The sequence below is a fragment of the Calypte anna genome, chromosome 5, assembly GCF_003957555.1.
Source record: "Calypte anna isolate BGI_N300 chromosome 5, bCalAnn1_v1.p, whole genome shotgun sequence".
Taxonomy (NCBI): domain Eukaryota; kingdom Metazoa; phylum Chordata; class Aves; order Apodiformes; family Trochilidae; genus Calypte; species Calypte anna.
In genome coordinates this window covers 14,689,400-14,709,196 of record NC_044250.1, presented here as the reverse complement: position 1 = coordinate 14,709,196, position 19,797 = coordinate 14,689,400, and the positions used below count along the sequence as shown (strand labels likewise).

At 43.0% G+C, this 19,797-nt stretch overlaps 1 protein-coding gene across 1 annotated transcript in view; it reads left to right on the top strand.

Annotated features, from left to right (window-relative positions):
* Positions 1-19,797, top strand: part of LOC103530464 (low-density lipoprotein receptor-related protein 5) — a 140,361-nt gene that overhangs the window by 58,517 nt on the left and 62,047 nt on the right. Inside the window, 2 exon segments of the mRNA XM_030451247.1 lie at positions 7,621-8,017; positions 8,496-8,667. Of these exon segments, the coding sequence (XP_030307107.1) occupies positions 7,621-8,017; positions 8,496-8,667 (569 nt within the window).

The following is a 19,797-nucleotide window of genomic DNA, read 5'->3' as shown; positions in this document are numbered from 1 at the left end:
TGACCTCCTTGCTCCTTTTCTCCTTCTGGAGGGCAAAATGTTCCTCAGAGCTGAGCAGTGTCCCTGGCTCTGCAGACCTTTCTCCTGCAGTAACTATAAACATTGGGTGTTATCAGTCCTAGAAGCAGACACTGACTGAGAAACTGGATGTTAATTTCAGCAAGTGCAGCTACTTACAAAAGACTGAGCTGAAAGCAAAATTACAAGACAGAAAATTACCTTTATTTTGGCCCAAACCAGAACACTTACTCAGTAAGAAATAGTACTATGTGGAACTGTGTTTCACTGAGATACCTTTGCAGTGCAACAGAAGAGGTTGTAAAAATTATCTGGGAATGGATACCTAGCAGTTTAGGAAATCTAGTAGTTACCTCTTCTATTTCTACTCCATTTCATAAGAATTTCACACTTTTTTTTCTTTCATGCATACATCTTGTTTAAGTCTGCTTCCCTCTTGCTTTTGTTAGGATGTTAACTTTCTATCTGTAGCAAAAAATTTTTTTCTTCCTCTACAGAGGAAAAATCATCACTCTTCCTTTTCAGCACTGCTGAGTCTCTGAATTGCTTCTGGGTTTATGCTGCAGAAGAGCCACACTCTTGGTCTGTACTGAAAAGATTTATGTGTAAACTTTATTATCTTGGATTTATCACGGGCTGGGTTGATAGACAAAGAAAGTTACCAAGACCCAGTGATAATGTGTTAAGCTGCTGTAGCCTGACTGCTGCACCAATGTCGCAACAGTGAGGCTGTAGAAATGCTCCCTAGATTTGAGAACTGTAATTTACAGCTGTTTAAAACTTTTTCCCGTGATGTTTACCCTCTGACAGATGATTGTGTTAACTCAGAATTGGATTTTCTGTGGCTCCCTCCTACTTGGAACATAATAAATAACACTTAAACTTCAAAGCACCATACAGCCATCAGCCTCATGAAGTGCCTGTGGGATGTAAAGTGTTTATTTCTGTTTATGTAAAGGAGGACAGCAGTGCAGAGAAACTAATAAGTTCCAGGTCTCATTGGTGAATAGGAAATATCTGCAATTAGAAGTCAGCAGCAGTGGGATTGTAGAAAAACTTATCTTAAGTCTATTTCTGTTCAGTTGTTGGTAGTTTGATATGGTGTTTTTGTTTGGTTTGTGGTGTTTTTTTGTTTGTTGTTTTTTCCCAATATATCTATTAATTATGTATGTTCTTGGGTTGTAAGGAACAGTTATGTGTATTTGAAGGCATGACCACCAAAACTCTGTTTATCAGAAACTACGTGGTTAAATGTCTGTTAAATGCTCCTGAAGTTAGTGATTCCTTACTTGGAGGCAGTGGGGTTGTGTAATTCCAGCAGAGAGTAGGAGCATTTAAACATCAAACATGTGCTTTAAAAGGGAATAACAGAACCCAATGACTGTAATCTTTTGCTTGTAGTGGGGATTTCTGACAGACTTTTTCTTGGTCTATCCTTTTTTTCTATGGCTTGCAGTGAATTGTTATTAAGAATTCAGTGCAAGCAGAATTTTTGTTTTGGTATTAAAAAGTAGAAGCTGGATTTATAGTATCAATGAAATGGAGCCCTGTCTGAATGTGGGTGCTCAAAGCATTCCTTCAGAGAAACCTTTCCTGTTTCTATTCTGTTGGTTGCAGGCTCTCACCACATGCAGCTCCTGGTTTTACACTGGTTACAACTGTGTTGCATGCTCTCCCCAGTCTCAAGTAGCAGAGTGTTATCTCCATCTTTTCCCAACCCACTGCTATCACAGGGTGTGAATCAGTGCTTCTTCCTCCTAGACTCAAAGATAAAGAAAGACCTGAATTGGGGTATGCAGTGCTGTTCATCTTGCAACTGGCTCTGTTAAGGTACCCAAGAAGAATGTGCTTTAAAAACTCTGTTTATTTCAAGGTAAAAAAAAAGTTTGTTTCAATTCTTTAAATTTTATTTTCTGTGGAAGTTAAATAGCAGGAATGGGTTTTTACACAGCATTGTTGATTAAACTTCTCATAATGTGTTTCATTACGTCATTTTTCCTGTGGTGTAAACAGTTGCTAATGCCAAACTGTTATGCAAGGTGTTGCAATTGTTTTGAATACTGGAAAGCCTATGAAACAGCATGGCGATGTTATGTACTTTCATATGCTCCATACAGAATGTAGTTTTTTCTCACTCCCATACTCCACCCTCTCCCTTTTTAGCACACGGTGGAACTTTGCCAAGTCATTCACCAACTAGCAAAGTCCCTTGCTATTCTGAGAAATCTTTTTAGTTTATCACGGGTGCTCAGATAGCTGTATCAAACAGCTTGTAAAAGAGCTGCTTTTAGTCAAAGTACTTCTAATGCACTCCTTTAAAAAAGTGCTTACTATTTTGTTCTCCAGAGAAGAGCTAAAAGCTTTCCCATTTTTACAGTTTATCTGTGGGTTTTTTTCCCCATAGAGATTTCCAAAGTTGCCTATAAGTAGACTGTATCTATAGGTGTAGATGCATGCACATGCACATACATAAAATCGGGGGAAGGCTCCCACAATGGGCCATTTTTCTAGCCTAATTAGCAGACAAATGGAAAAGGAATAGCATGGTGTATTCTGGCTTGGATTAGCAGAGGCAGCCACTGCAGTCTACATTTGTTTAGGTTGGGTGAATAAATTGAAGCCTTTGTTACTTTTATTATAGATGTCTTGTCACCTGTCAAATGTGAAGTGGGCCACAGGAAGAATAAAAAAGACTTGTCAAGCTGGTGAGATGGCCTGCTTTGCTGCTGTCAGTTCTGATTGCAGTTAGTTTTGGAAAAAGAATACAGCTGCCATTTCCAGCATTGAAGCATGAATTTTTAATAACAAAAACACAAACCAAACAAATCAAAGCAAAAACTATACCTAGTATGGATATTAGAAAACAATTGCTTACTGGGTATGGGAGAAGAGCATCACATGTAGGAGCAAAAAAGTAAAAAACCCTCTTGTTTCTATAGGAGTTCTTGACTGCAAAGAGGATATAGTTTTCAGGGAGTAAGAATAACTGCCTTCAATAGAATTATTTTGTGTTCTGTTCTGTTTGGTTTTTAAATACAGTTATTGTTCTGAATGTTGACAAAAGAAGTTAATTGGCTTTTATGGATTTTAGACCCACTGAAAAGTTCTGTGAAAGGTCTGCAGAGACCTTTTGCTGCATAAAAAAAGACTAGAGAAAAATTAACAGTAAAGAGTTGGAAAAATGAAACAACAATTTGAACTTGGATCTTTTAAAATGCTTTCTAGATGGAAGCTTTTGAAGGACCTAGTTTCTTGTTTTTCAGATCTGTGGCTTGCATTGAGGCCTTTATAAAAACTTCTGGTAAAGCATTTGGGTGCTGCAGTTCTGATGCTGGAACATCTTGCATTCCCAGCTGCCCCCCACCCCCTAAGGCTTTGTTCATTGTGGTGAGAGGTTTTTGAAGGTGAATTTAAGTAAATGCTGGAGCACTTTAGCAGTAGGTAAATAGCTAGTTGTGATGCATTATGCAGGTTCTATGGTATCTAGTATAATACTAGGCAAGTCACAGCATAACACTTCTGTAGCCTTGGAAAGATTCCCACCAACATTAGTAATCAAAACACCTCCATGATTCAGATAAAACTAAGCCAGACAAGCATGTTTGTCCAGGATTTTAGAGAGAACCAATGTCAAGTTCTCATCTCTTACTGATGTGTTCAGAGCCTGCTGCCAACTCTTTTTCTCTATCAGGAATTTTTTAATGGAGTAAAATATGATTATAATCAACATTGATTTTGGAGAGGGTTGTAATAAAAGCCAGGAATTTTCTACTGCCCAAAATTACTCACAATAATGACATTCTGCTATCTTTCAAGTGCGAAGCAGAACACAGTGAGATATTCTATGATAACATTTTTTTCTGTACACATGCTTTTTAGTGCCCAAGGATAAGGATGCACCTGTATGTCTGTCAAGAATCTTGCTGTGTTATAATTAAACTTAAAATTAAGCCTCTCTATAGTAGAAATTGCCCAGCAGCAAGAACTTTATATTGGCCAAGTGTCTCTTTCCCCTTTCTAATTTTTTTTTCCCTGTAAGTCTCATGTAAAGGTATGTTACAAATTAGAATCTCCAGATCAGCATCCTGTTCTAGTAGCAAAAAAGTGTTCTGGTTGTCCACTGAAGAATTTTTGTCTCTGGTCTGCTAGATCAGAAGATAAAAGTTTTCTTCTCCCTGTTCCTTTTATAGCCATGTATATCCATGGGACAAAATTGAAGTTGGGAATATTTCTGAAGTACTGTTTGCCTGCAGAAAAAGCCAGAGCAGCTGAATCAGTCAGAAACAGGATTGTTTTCTTCCCTTTGCAAGGCGTTTGAAGTGATTATGTGATATCTGATTCTAGAGGTTGTAGCTGGCCTGCTCTTGGTCAAAACGTTATGCAAGTGAATGTGTGATCACAGGTGAACATGTGGTGGAACTGAGTAAGATAAAAATCTGATTATTGCTGCTGTGAGAAACTGAGACTGTTTGGGTATTACTTGTGAATTTTAGGGGTGTATAAGGAAGCAGTTCTTGACTTAAGAAGGAACAGGGAGGGTGATGAGACACTGGAACAACTTGCTGTTTTGCAGGTGCTCTCTATAACAGTGATTTCTTTTACCCTTTCACTATTAAGGTTTCATTTTAATTTTAATTATAAAATTATATGTTGTCTGTGTGATTAAAATACATAAAAATAGGACCTTTTGGAAGTTTTACTGGTAAAGACACTGTTTGGTGGTAGACAATGTGTAGTGTTGGAAGTAATGTGGAGGTAATATTAATCCATGTATGTCACAAACTGGGTTCCTTTTGATTTTTGCTGTTCTCAAGCCAACATGATTTGGACAAACCATTGTCTGGTAACACTGGAAGTTCTTTGGGGATGGTAATGTCAGAAGACAACAAGTATGTTTAATACTTGCTGATCACTTCTTGGATCTCTGGTTGACAAATTCTGCATGGGGAGTAGGCAGTCTCTGTTGCTGATGATTCAGTGTCATAGAAGCATTTGGTACCTTCTCTTCTGCCCTTATCTATCCCACCAAGTCAGGGTCATCAGAAAGGCCAAGCAAGGTAGACAGCTGGGTTAATGCACTCAGTCTCCATAGCTGCTACACTAAAGGCCCACTTACACCTTTTAGGGTCCTTGAAGTACCATAGAATCATAGAATTGGCTGTGTTGGAAGGGACCTCAGAGATCATCAAGTCCAACCTTTGATCCACTACCACTGCAGTTACTAGACTATGGCACTGAGTGCCATATCCAGTGTCTTTTTAAATATCTCCAGGGATGGAGAATCCGCTACTGGGCAGCCCATTCCAATGCCTGATCACCCTCTCTGTAAAGAAATTCTTTCTAATCTCCAACCTAAACCCCCCCTGGCACAACTTGAGACCCTGCCCTCTTGTCTTGCTGAGAGTTGCCTGGGAGCAGAGCCCGACCCCCCCCTGGCTCCAACCTCCTTTCAGGGAGTTGTAGAAAGTGATGAGGTCTCCTCTGAGCCTCTTCTTCTCCAGGCTGAACACCTCCAGCTCCCTCAGCCTCTCTTCATAGGATCTGTGTTTGAGTCCCTTCACCAGCCTGGTTGCCCTCTTTTGGGACCTGCTCCAGCACCTCAATCTCCTTCCTGAGCTGAGGGGCCCAGAACTGGACACAGGACTCAAGCTGTGGCCTCACCAGCGCTGAGCACAGGGGCAGAATCCCTTCCCTGGACCTGCTGGCGATGCTGTTCCAGATCCAGGCCAGGATGCCATTGGCCTTCTTGGCCACCTGGGCACACTGCTGGCTCATGTTCAGCTTCCTGGCAATCCAAACTCCAAGGTCCCTCTCTGTCTGGCTGCTCTCCAACCACTCTGTCCCCAGCATGCACAGAGCATCTGGGCTGAGTTTGCCCTCAGCAAACTCATTGCAGAGTTTGTCTCCCAGTCTTTCCTGCTTTGGCTCATTTCAGCCTCCAATGTCAGACATGACTCTCCAGTCAGTTCTTGAGACCCCGTGACTCCAGAGATGGTAGTGGAGTCTGTCCCTCCATGATGGGGTGGTATGAAGGTGCACTGTGCACCAGTGTCTACAGACAGGGCTCTATCGCTCTGAGATTCTGATGTACCAGGCCATTCAATCCACACTGTCCAGTAAGCTCAATTATCCCTCTCCTACACCTGTCTGGAGGCAAAGCCCCTCTAATTTTGACCATAGTGCCCATGATTGGCACTCACATGGTTACCTCTCCTACTCATCTTTGGGTTGGAGACCCATCTGCTCAGGCCAGCAGTTCTTTCCTGGGAGGCTGGAGGAGCCATCCTCCTGGAAAAGTTTTCTCTTCCAGCTCCCATACTCTTGTGCTGAGAACAGTGATGGTTTTATCATTCCATTTATTTATGTCCTCACTATGGACATGCAGTTACAGAGAACTTTATATTGTATTCTGCCTACATTGAACTGGTCCTAGGAGGAGATCTGCCCCTAGTGGCTTAAATATGGATCCATTCAGGAGAAGAACAGGTGTTATTCTCCTTCTCCACCCTGCACAACCTGTCATGCAGCCTCTTACAAGAGGTTCTGAACTCCTTGGTCAACTTTTCCACATTGACATTTGAATATGTATGGAGGTAGAGATACTGTCTTCATATTTTCTTAGCTGGTTAGCTAATCCACTGGCAGTTGGTGGTGTTTTGTCATTTCCCCCAGAGATCTTTCCTCTCAAAGCCTGGGAGAACATAAGAGGGGCACTCTGTGAGCTTTTTTAACAGAGAATTCCTGCATGGCAGCTCATCAGGATCTGCAGCTCCATCATCATAGATGATTTCCCAGACTTCCAGCTCTCTGAGTTATTTGGTGCCTCTCTCCATTTAATGGAGAGATATAATTTGATCCATTAGAGACAATAATTTGATCCATTTAACAGGGTGACATTTGATACCCTCCCAAAGGGAATATCAGATTTTTACACTGTTTAAAGGTGCCTGCAGAGACTGTTAGTGCTGGTTTTTCTGCCAGTGATTTTGTCAGTGCCTCCATCTCTGGCTAACAGTCCCAATTTTTTGTCCTTTCTGCCCTCCAGATCTACTGAATCAGCTCCATTGTCCCAATACCACAGTAGCCATGGCTCACCCTTCCTACAAGCATAGTCTTTCCTGAAATTCCATAAGTCTTTCAGAGACATGGGTTGAAGAATTCTCTCTTGGTCCCTTGAGCAGAAGATAACATAGATGGGAGACTGGAAAGCATTGCCACCAGTAATCTGAAAGAACAGTCCAGAAAGGCAAGATATGGCATGCGGGAATGTCATGATGAAAACAAATATGTTTAAATTTCTAGCCTTCCAATGATTTTTCAATTTTTTTTTACTTTGTAATTTTTCATTTTTTTTAAATTTAAGTCCCACATTGAGCACCAGTTTATTCCATCTCTGTTTACTCGTCAGGGTGAACCAGAACACAGAGAACAGAATTGCTCTCTATTACTCCCCACCTGCCCTCCCAGGAGAAGACAAACAGTGCTCTCCCTGCTCAGAGACATCTATATTTCAGTGAAAGTTTGATGTCCTTGTTTTAAGGAAATCTCTTTCACTGTAGTGACAGTGGCAATTCACAGACTGCTGAATGGTTTTCTCCCCAGGTGCTGAAGAAGTCTTGCTGCTCGCTAGAAGGACCGACTTGAGGAGGATTTCCCTGGACATGCCAGATTTCACTGACATTATTCTGCAGATAGACAATATTAGACATGCCATTGCTATAGACTACGACCCTGTGGAAGGCTACATCTACTGGACTGATGATGATGTCCGGGCAATTCGTCGAGCCTACCTTGATGGCTCTGGAGCACAGACTCTGGTAACAACAGAAATCAACCATCCAGATGGCATTGCTGTGGATTGGGTGGCAAGGAATCTTTACTGGACTGATACTGGAACAGACCGCATTGAAGTGACCAGGTTGAATGGAACTTCAAGAAAGATCCTCATCTCAGAAAACCTCGATGAACCTCGAGCAATAGTGCTCAATCCCATAATGGGGTAAGTTTTGTGCTTATTGGTAGCCTTGTGATAGGACTTTGGATCCGGTTTACAGTCTTCTGAAACTGGAAATCTGCACATTGTAAGATGATGTGTGTATTGTCAGATGTTTGGGAAATAACTTGCTTTCTCTTGCTTCAGCTCTTCAACACTGTGTTTTTAAAAGCTGATTTCTAAATATAGTGTTCTTCAGTGAACCTATGCATTGTATCTTTGATTGAATTTTCTTTCCTCTATCTTAAGTTCTAGCATAACTATGAAAGCCCTGGGCCACTGCACATTTTTAGTACCGTATTTAATTATCACACATTTATAATAATAACATTGTTATCCCTGATTACAGTTCAAGTAGGCTTGTTGGCTGCAGTTGAGGAAGCAGAAAGTTAATAAGTTCTTTCAAAAGCGGGACAGGCCTTGACACTTTTTTTCTCTTGCATGTTACATACATCGACTGTTTCCCCTCTTTTTTTTTTTACAGCTACATGTATTGGACAGACTGGGGTGAAAGCCCAAAGATAGAATGTGCTTATCTGGATGGCTCAGAAAGGAGAGTTCTGGTGAATACATCCCTGGGTTGGCCTAATGGCTTGGCATTGGATCTTGAAAAAGAAAAGCTTTACTGGGGAGATGCAAAAACAGATAAAATAGAGGTGAGCAATGTGAGCAGTACTGTTTGGTTTGGCATCAAAGTTTAGGAAAATTAGAGAAGTCAAAGTAAGGGCTTTTTATTCCCTCAGATTTTCTTTTGCTTATAATACTTACTTTTTGTTGTTCTTTTCTGCTGACAAAAATAGAGAGAAAACACTGGTTCGCTCAGTCAGTTTTGCAAGCAGAAGATGTATTTTTTATCAGAAGTGGATTGTGAGATCTGTGAATACACTGATTCATATATATTGTGCAACCTGATTTTAACTGTCAAAAAAAAGTGTGAAATTTCCATGCACGTAGCAATGGGCTCCACATTTTCTTTGATTAAAACAGGTGTAAATAGTCTCATTTTCACTTTACTTTTACATTTACTTTTCTCTTCATGCTTAGAGTTTACTTTTTTTAGTTATCATGAGAAGACTCTTTCTGAGGCTGTGTTTACAAATACCTGAATACGCCCATTTAGGATATGATGGGGGAAAAAAAAAAATCATGTGTGTTTGCCCATGGCTTTGGGGTCTGTTGTGGTCCTTTCTGAAGTGGTGTGGATTAAACCAGCACTGGCATGTTATCAGGAGAAAAGGATATTAAATGTCTCTTGTAGAACTTCCATTAGAAAACAATTTTTTAGTTTCCATTTTGAAGTGTGCCAGACATTGTATATTCTGCTCACTTCAGAAAGAGCTGTGTGGCTTAACCAATCACTGACACAGCTCAGATGCTGGCCAGTTCGAGAATGGTCTCAGAGCTCCTTTTCATTAATAATCCTCTAGAAGACAGAAAAAATATTCTAAGGAGTTTATTTAGAATAAAAGCAAATTGATCTGATGTATTTCACGTTGGCTCAGGAGCCTGCAGGACTCATAGAAAAGTCTTTAAACTGTATTTGAAGGGGGTGATGTGGGAGTCTATTTTTGAGGCATAATACTGGGCTTCCACGTGACTAGCTGTGGGTTAAGATACCAAGGTTAGAGGGATAGGGTCCTAACAAGGAGATGTGCTGGAAATCCTGGAGCACACTTGAAGTCATACAAAGATGAACAAGGGGCTCCTGAAATAGTAGGAGCCAGCAGGGAAGCACTGGAAAAATACCTTAAAGGATTCCAGCCAGTAGGGCATCTTCATTGGGAGAGCAGTGTGTCTTGATGCAAACACACATAGCATGGAGAATAAACAAAAAAAGGTAAAGACGTGCACATGGCTACAGGGCTGTGAGCTGATGGGCATCATGGAGACATGGTGGGATGACTCCTGTGAGTGGGGTTTTGAAATGGAAGGTGACACACTGCTTAGGAAGGACAGGAAGGGGAGATGAGGAGGAGGAGGTGTCCCCTTCTCTGTTGATGACTGCCTGGAGTGCATGGAGCTCTGCCTGGGAATGGATGAGAATCTGACCTAGAGCTTATGGATAAGGATTAAAGGGATGGCAGGGACAGGGGACATTACAGTGAGGGTCTGCTATAGTCTCCCTGCAGGAACACTGCAGAGATGAGGCCCTTTATTTACAGAAGGGAGTAGCCCCATGTTCACAAGCTCTGATCTTCTTGAGGGACTTCAACCACCCCAATATCTGTCAGAGAGACAACACAGTAGAGCATAAGCAATCTAGGTGGTTCCTGCTATGTGTTAATGATAACTTCCTTCTCCAAGTAATGGAGCCAACCAGGAGAGCTTCTACACTGGACCTTGTTTTCATCAACAGGGAGGGGCTGGTGGGAAATGTGAAGCTCAAGGGCAATGTTGACTACAGTGACCATGAAATGGTGGAGTTCAATATCCTTAGGGTAGCAAAGAGGGCACACTATCAAGCACACTAACCTGAAATTCAGAAGAGTAGACTTTGGCCTCTTTGGGGATCTGCTTGATATAGTACCATGGGATAAAGCCCTGGAAGGAAGAGGAGCCCAGTAAAGCTGTTTAATATTCAAGGATCACCTTCTTCAAGCTCAGAAGCAATGTACCACAACAAAGAGGAAGTCTGGCGAAAACACCAGGAGGCCTGTATGGATGAACAGAGAGCTCCTGGACAAACACAAAAAGGAAAGCTACAGGGGGTGGAAGGAAGGACAGGTAGCCTGGGAAGAACACAGAAGTTGTCCGAGCAGCCAGGGATTAGGTTAGGAAAGTGCTGATAGCATTAAATCTGGCCATGTATAGCAAGAAAAGCTTCTGTATGTATGTACAGAATGGTAAAAGAAGGACCAGGGAAAATGTGGGCCCTCTCCTGAAGGAAACGGGAGACCTGGTTGCCCAGGGTATAGAGAAGGCTGAGATATTCCATGACATTCTGCCTCAGTCTTCATCAGCATGTGCTCAATCCAAGTCACAGAAGATAGAGGACTGGGAGAATGAATAACCACCCATGGTAGAGGTGGATCAGGTTCAAGATGATCTAAAGATCCTTAATGTGAACAAGTCTATAGAATACATCTGTGAGTCCTGAGGGAGCTGGCAGATGAGTTGCTAGGCCACTATCTATCATATTTGAGAAACTGTAGCAGTCTAGTGAAGTTTCCACTTATTGAAAAAGAGGAAACAACCCCCTTAAAAAAGGGAAAAAAGGAGGACCCAGGGAACTACAGGCCAGGCAGTGTCACCTCTGTGCCCATCAAGATCATGGAGCAGATCCTCCAGGAAACTGTGGTAAGGCACGTGGAAAATAAGGAGGTGATCAGTGACAGCCAAGCTGGCTTCACTAAGGGCAAATCATACCTGACACATTTGGTGGTGTTTTATGATGGGGTTGGTAAACATGGGAAGAGCAACTGACATCATCTACCTGGACTTGTGCAGAGCATTCAGCACTGTTCTGTATGATATCCTTGTCTCTAAATTAGAGAGACATGGACTTGATGGATGGGACACTCAGTGGGTAAGGAGTTGGCTGGATGCTTGTACTCAAAGAGGTGTGGTCAGTGGCTCAATGTCTAAGTAGAAGTCAGTGATGCATGGCATCCCTTGGGTTTTGGCACTGATGCTGATTAACATCTTTGGTCATGAAATGAACAGTGGGATTGAGTGCATGCTCAGCAGGTTTGCTGACAACACCAAGGTGTGTGGTCAACATGCTGGAGGGAAGGGAAGCTATCCAGGGGGACCTTGACAGGCTTGAGAGGTGGGCCCATGCCAACCTCATGAAGTTCAACAAGGTTCTGCACGTGGGCTGAGAATGGTTTGAGAATAGCCCTGAGGAAAACAACTTTTGAGTGTTGGTTGGTGAGAACCTCAACATGAGCCAGCAATATGTACTTGCAGCCCAGAACGCCAACCAGGCTGCAACAAATGAAGTGTGACCAGCAGGTTGAGGAAGGTGATTTTCCTGTTCTACTCTACTCTACTCTACTCTACTCTACTCTACTCTACTCTAATCTTGTGAGACCCCACCTGGAGTACTGTGTCTATTTCTGGAGCCCCCAACATAGGAAGGACATGGAGCAGTTGGAGCAAGTCCAGAGGAGAGCCACAAAGGGAGCGCCTCTCCTGTGGAAACAGGCTGAGACTTGGGGTTGCTCAGACTGGAGAGCATGTTCTGGGTGGGAGATTATAGCAGCCTTCCAGTACCTGAAGGGGACCTACAAGAAAGCTGGAGAGGGACTTTTTACAAGGGTATGTAGTGATAGCCAAGAGGGAATGGTTTCAAAGGGAAAGATTTAGGTTGTACGTTAGGAAAAAATACTTCAGTGTAAGGGTGCTGAGACACTGGAGCAGGTTTCCCAGAGGAGCTGTGAATGCCCCATCCTGGAAGTGTCCAAGGCCAGTTTGGATGGGGCCTTGAGCAACCTGGGCTGGTGGGAGATGCAGAGTGGTTGGAACTATGTGATATTTGTTTTCTTCCAGCCTAAACTATTCTATGATTCTGTGATTTATTGTTCATCGTGCTGTTTGTAAACCAAAGGTCCTTTCCTGCAAGATTTCTGTGTTTGAGAGGTTCTACTGATACCCTAGATTTTCCCAGTAGGCTTTAGTTTGTGATTCTCTGCTGGCCCCAGAACATGCGGAACATGGTATGTGAGGTGGGGCATTTCGACTTTTATTTGCTGTTGAAGTTGTTCACCATAAATAGATTCTTTCATGCATGTGTTCTGTTGCCAAGGCCCTGCCTGCCTGCCATTTAGGTGCCTTGCCAACACAGCTGGTGTGTCAGTGGTTTTGTATGTAGATGTATGTCTGCTGCATATACAGTTTGTCAACTCATCTTGACCTAGCTGAGTATTAGTTGTTTTTTTCTTTCCCAAGGGAGCATTTAGAACTATCTTTATGTTACTAGATAAATTTTGTTTAACACCTAAGACTAACATAGGTGGTCTAGTAGGTATTAAGCTGCAACTTTATTTGTTACTCATTAGGGAGCAAAGAAAAAAAAGTTGCTAAAGTTTAGTTGGATTATCCTGTTGCTACACTGCAGGGAGACACTTCTGTCTTCATCTAAAATGACATTCAGATTTATGTTGAGTGTTCGTGAAGGAGGAAGACTTCAGCCAACTGGAGGACCCTTATGCAGTTCAGAAAGTGGCACTCTGCATCTGCATTCCAATGCAGAAGACAAAGGAGGTGGCACTGAGGCATGTGGATCACGGCACACTGCTGAGTATCTGCTGAATCTGGGGGGCTGGAGAGCTCTAAGGTGGTGGTAGAGGGAAGGCTGCGCCAGGAGATTGCACTGCACTGGAGCCGCTGACTGTGCATCCTTTACTCTCGTCACCTGCAGAACAATTAGTTTGTCCTGGGCTTTTGCAGTGCTGTCATCTGAAAAATGGAGTCCTAGGTTTCCTGAAGCAACTCACAATTTTCCAGATGCAAAATATCTGCAGAAAACATAAGGTAATGGAGAGAATTCTATCTCTACGATTTTCTCTACCCATCCACTTGGACCTGCCTCAGTGTCACAGCTCATTTGGTAGAAATTGCAAACTAGAATATTGTGAAACATTTATCCTGCTACTGTACAGAGGATGGCTGGATGTAAAGTAAAGCCTGTCGGGGGAGAAGGAGTATTAAGACAATAATGTAAAAAGTGCACTATATAGGCTTTCTGGTATTTTAGATCTGAGGGAATCATCTTATTCTCCCTGGGAAGGCCTGTTCCTATACAGAGTTTTTAAACTGTGCCAGAACTTCACACAGCTTGGGAATTGGATAAGCCAAGGACATCTGTCCTGGTTTTGCTGGACCTAACATCTGACATGTGCTGTAAATGTCTCTGGTTTTTTTGTTTGTGCGTTTGCTTTGGGGATGACTTTGATTGCTTTTTGTAGCCCTCCTATACCAGGAGAGTATGTTCTTATTTGTGCATGTAAAACTTCATGGGGTGAAAACAGTTACCCTTTCCTAACCTTCCCATCTGCAGCATTCAGCTGCAACACAAAGGGCCCCATCACTTCACAAGCAGTTTGCATCCTGAAGAGACCGTTTATCAAGGCTTGTCAAAATTTTGTGTGATGGGACCCTCTGGGGCTTTTGCTGAAAATTTGGCACCCTGTGGTAACATTGTTCCCAGCTTTTAAATTATTTATTTTTAAAAAATAGTTTGGCAGAGTGTACAGCCAGGAAAAATATATAGCAAATTTTGAGGTCTGTCTTGTCAAACTCATGTGTTTGGTTGCACCTCTTCAACTGCAAATAAAGGGTGTGGATTAATCGAACTGAACTCTTGAGTTTTACTGACAGAGAAAAGGTACTTCCCAGGAATGGACAACAGCTTTATAAGGATTACAGGGTTCCAGCTGAGAGAGAAACAAAGCCCAGATAGCATCCAGCTCTAGAGTTTTCTTAATTGTTCCTGAAGAACAATTCTGTGGTTCGGCAAGTTTTCACATGCATTATTTCTTCAATGTTTGCTTAAATTTTCTAGGTATAATTGCATAATGAGAAATGACTGAATTCTCAGGTGCCTGTTATTATGTATCCATTTTACTTAAATCTGTGCAATGTTCTTGGAATAAATGCTATGCAGACTATCCCTTATAGCAACTTCCTCTTGTCCCCCATCCCTTCCCTTCTATTGACAAATGCCCTCCATTTGTCTTTGCAAGACAAGGCTTATAACTGTGTACAGGAATTCTTTCAAAGTTTGTAGGGTATTTAAGTTGAAAGTGTAAGTCATACCAGATGACAGTTCCAGAGTTCACTGAAAAAAATTCCAAGATGTAGTTATGTGGACTGTCCTTGAAATTTAAAGACACAATCTTTATAATTATTTTTTTGTTGATTACCTTCTGCATAAATAATGCAAAATAACACTTGGAATACTTTGCTACTTAAATGTGAGTACACTTTGCAGAAGACATTTGTACTAGGGGGAAAAAATTAAGAACTAAACTAATTTAAGGCTACTTGTTCTGAACAAGTTCAACTCTTCTTGGCATATTACACTTTGTTTTCCAGTTGTTTGACCTGAAAAAAATTGGAATATTTAATTTATATGTGGGATGTATCCGTGTGAACAGTCAATTTTTGTCTGTGTGGGTTTTTTGCATTTTTGTGCTTCCATTTTTTATCAAAACAGTAGTGTAGTAAACTACTTTGTAGTGTAGTAAACTACTTGGGAGATACTCTGAGCTGATTTTGAAAGAAGAAAATCTCATAGAGAGAACAAATAATTTACACTTCTCACCACATTGCTAATGAGATATAAAAAGCTCAAAGCATAATTTTTCTATAAACATGAATATTTCAGAACACCTAGTTTAGATTAATGTAAATAATCACCGTACTGCACATTTGTATTAATACATGAGAACAGAAAAGTGAAATGGTTATAGAAATAAGAAACAGAGGATCTTGATCTAAAGAATAGGTACCAGTGTAAGTAGACAGCTGCAGTAATAAAATCAATTAAGTTGATGATAGTGAGGCCTTAATTTCAGTGTTGTTGGTTTTTTTTTAAAACTTCTCAGGGGCATTTAATTTAATTTAGGACTGTGGCAGACAAATACCAGCAAGTATAATTATATACACTGCATAGAGGAAGCATATATACACTATGCTATACTTTTTTTTTTCCTGATACATTTACAGATATATAATTTCTAGATGCAAGTGGTACATAATAGTGTCCTCAAATCAGATGGGCTTCATCTAACTAACAAGGGGAAAAGGACTCTAGCTTATACATTGGAGGGGCTGATAAGGAGGGCTTTAAACTAGGTTTGAAGGAGGATGGGGTTGAAACTGGGCTCTCCAGAAAGGAGCCTAAGGGTGGTCTACCCAAGATAAGAGACAAACCAGCAGCCCAGCTGAAGTGCATGTACACCAATGCACGCAGCATGGGCAACTAACAAGAGGAGCTGGGAGCCGTCATGCAGCAGGAAAGCTGTGATGTAGTCGCTATCACGGAAACGTGGTGGGATGACTCCCATGGCTGGAGTGCTGCCATGGGTGACTACAGGCTCTTCAGAAGGGACAGGCAGGGTAGGAGAGGTGGAGGGGTAGCTCTGTATGTTAGAGAGTCTCTTGACACTGTAGAAGTTGAGGTCAGCAATAATAAGATGGAGTGCCTGTGGATTAGAATCAGAGGAAAGGCCAACAAGGCTGATATCATGATGGGAGTCTGTTACAGACCACCCAATCAGGATGATGAGGATGATGAATTATTCTACAGGCAGCTGGCGGGTGTTTCAAAATCATCATCCCTTGTTCTTATGGATTTAACCCGCCAGACATCTACTGGGAACTCCACACCACAGAGAGGAGGCAGTCTAGGAGATTCCTTGAGTGTATAGAGGATAATTTCCTGCTCAAACTAATAAGTGAGCCCACCAGGGATGGAGCCCCGCTTGACCTTCTTTTCACAAACAGAGAGGAGCTGGTGGGAGATGTGGTGGTCGGTGGACGCCTGGGACTTAGCGATCATGAAATAATAAAGTTTTCAATATTCAGGGATACAAGGAGGGTCGTCAATAAAACCTCGATGTTGGACTTCTGGAGGGCAGATTTTGGCCTATTCAGAAGACTTGTTCAGAGTATACCCTGGGAAACAGCCCTTGAAAACAGAGGGGTTCAGGAGGGATGGTCGTACTTCAAGGAGCAAGTTCTGAAAGCACAGGAGCAGCTGTCCCAGTGTGCTGAAAGGCGAGCCGGCGGGGAAGACGACCGGCCTGGCTGAATTGGGAGACTCTGAAAGAAATTAGGGTTAAGCAGAGGGCCTACCAATTATGGAAAAAGGGGCTAACTACTCAGGAGGAATTTAGGAATATAGTTAGGTCATGTAGAAAGAAAATTAGAGAGACAAAGGCACAATGTGAACTGAATCTCACCACCTCTGTGAAGGGTAACAAAAAGTCCTTCTACAGATACACCAACAGCAAAAGAAGGGGCAAGGAAAACATCCATTCTTTACTGGACATGGGTCGGGAATATAGTTGCCAAAGATGAAGAAAAGGCTGAGATATTTAACACCTTCTTTACCTCAGTTTTCAACAGAAAGACAGGTTACCCTGAGGACAGATGGCTTCTGGAGCTTATAGAAGGTGACAAGAATCTAAACAGCCCCCCTGTAATCCTGAAGGACACGGTCAGTGACCTACTGAGATGCTTGGATCCCCACAAGTCTATGGGACCGGATGGGACCCACCCAAGGGTGATGAGGGAGCTGGCAGAAGAGCTTGCTAAGCTTCTCTCTGTCATCTACCAACAGTCCTGGCTCACTGGGGACATCCCAGATGATTGGAAGTTGGCGAATGTCACGCCAATCCTCAAAAAGGGCCGGAAAGAGGACCCAGGAAACTACAGGTCCATCAGCCTGACCTCAGTGCCTGGCAGGGTCATGGAACAGATCATCCTCAGTGCAATCACACAGCACCTGCAGGATGGGCAAGGGATTAGACCCAGCCAGCACGGGGTTAGGAAGGGCAGGTCACTGTCTGACCAACCTGATCTCCTTTTATGATCAGGTGACCCGACTGGTGGATGAGGGGAAGGCTGTGGATGTGGTCTACCTGGACTTCAGCAAAGCGTTTGACACCGTCTCCACAGCATCCTCCTGAAAAAGCTGTCAGCCCACAGCTTGGACAGGAGCACCCTGTGCTGGGTTAGGAACTGGCTGGAGGGCCGGGCCCAGAGAGTGGTGCTGAATGGGGCTGATCCAGTTGGCAGCTGGTCACTAGTGGTGTCCCCCAGGGACCAGTGTTGGGCCCAGTTCTGTTCAGTATCTTCACTGATGATTTAGATGAGGGGATTGAGTTCATCATCAGCAAATTCACAGATGACACTAAGCTGCGGGGGAGTGTGGATCAGCTGGAAGGCAGGAAGGCTCTGCAGAGAGACCTGGACAGCCTGGAGAGTTGGGCTGATCCCAATGGGATGAAGTTCAACATTCCAAGTGCTGGGTCCTGCACTTTGGCCACAACAATCCCATGGGGAGCTCCAGGCTGGGGACAGAGTGGCAGAAAGGGACCTGGGAGTCTGGATTGCCAGAAGCTGAACATGAGCCAGCAGTGTGCCCAGGTGGCCAAGAAGGCCAATGGCATCCTGGCCTGGATCTGGAACAGCATCGCCAGCAGGTCCAGGGAAGGGATTCTGCCCCTGTGCTCAGCCCTGGTGAGGCCACAGCTTGAGTCCTGTGTCCAGTTCTGGGCCCCTCAGTTCAGGAAGGATAACAAGGTGCTGGAGCAGGTCCAAAGGAGGGCAACCAGGCTGGTGAAGGGACTCGAGCACAGACCCTATGAGGAGAGGCTGAGGGAGCTGGGGCTGTTCAGCCTGGAGAAGAGGAGGCTCAGAGGAGACCTCATCACTCTCTCCAACTACCTGAAAGGAGGTTGGAGCCGGGTGGACGTTGGTCTCTTTTGCCAGACGACTTTCAGCAAGACAAGAGGGCAGGGTCTTAAGTTGTGCCAAGGGAAGTTTAGGTTAGATATTAGAAAGAATTTCTTTACGGAGAGAGTGATCAGCCATTGGAATGGGCTGCCCAGGGAAGTAGTGGATTCTCCGTGTCTGGAGATATTTAAATGAGACTAGATGTGGCACTCAGTGCCATGGTCTAGCAACCGCAACAGTGGTTCGAGGGTTGGACTTGATAATCTCTGAGGTCCCTTCCAACGCAGCCAATTCTGTGATTCTGTGATTCTCTAACTGAAGTGCTACATCCCATGTTCTATCAACATAAATGTTAAGGTTGTGTGTCACATGTCAGAATTAGGCTTGCAAACTCTATATACTCCTGCTGTTTGTGTAGCAGTGTATTTTGTGACCTGGGCTCTTTGGATGCTTCCACTGGTGCTGCTTCTGGTTTTTCTTTTTTCCTACTCTTCTGCCTGGCGTTAAGCTATGTTGTGAGCTTATGTATGTTGTTAGTCTGTATGTTGGGAGAGTGACACCTGTACATGTTTGTGGCCATTGGGATGGTTTTCTGGTTGAAGGTTGTGTTTGTGGTTTGTAATCATTATGTACCACTATGTTTTTATTAGTTTTAAATAGTTGTCAGACTTTTGTATTGCTATGTGTTTTGCTTGAAGAACCAGCAAGCAAAGATGCTGCTGTAGGTGGATGGGGTTTTTTGTTTTACTTGAAGGGCACTACTCAGCAGACATAGCATGAAAGCTGTATTTGTAGCAGTAGAAAAAGACCTGGTATATCACTAACTGTCGTTTAAGATTAAATGGCAAAAATACCAGGAGGCCCGTATGGATGAACAAGGAACTCCTGGCCAGATAACTGTGGAGAGCTGCGTGAAGAATAAAAGATATTCTCACTAATTCTAACAAAATTCTATGAAGCCTTACGGGGCTTCAGTGAAAAGGAGATGTGCACCCTTAGAAGAAAATCTGGCAGGCACTGAAAGAGGGGCTTTTATGCTCTCATCTTTGGGCATCCCAACTCTCTCATCTGCCTGTTGTCTGTCTTCTTCTTGCATCATCAGACTCATCACCAGATTCGGAATCAAGAATAAGCACCTCAGTTCAGACTGGCAGAGTTGTTAGTCAAGTCTCAACTTCCTCTGCAGAAAGAATTTAGTTTTCTGCTCAGGCATATTTGGATGATTGTTCTTAGCTAGTTTGTTACTGTGAAAATGATGTTGCTGTTGTTCCAGCCTTGCACAGACCAGCCTCTAGTGGGGAAAAGAGACTGCTGAGATGACAATCATCTGTAATGGTCAGCAGGCCAGACTGCTTAGTGATTTCAGATCCTACTGGTTT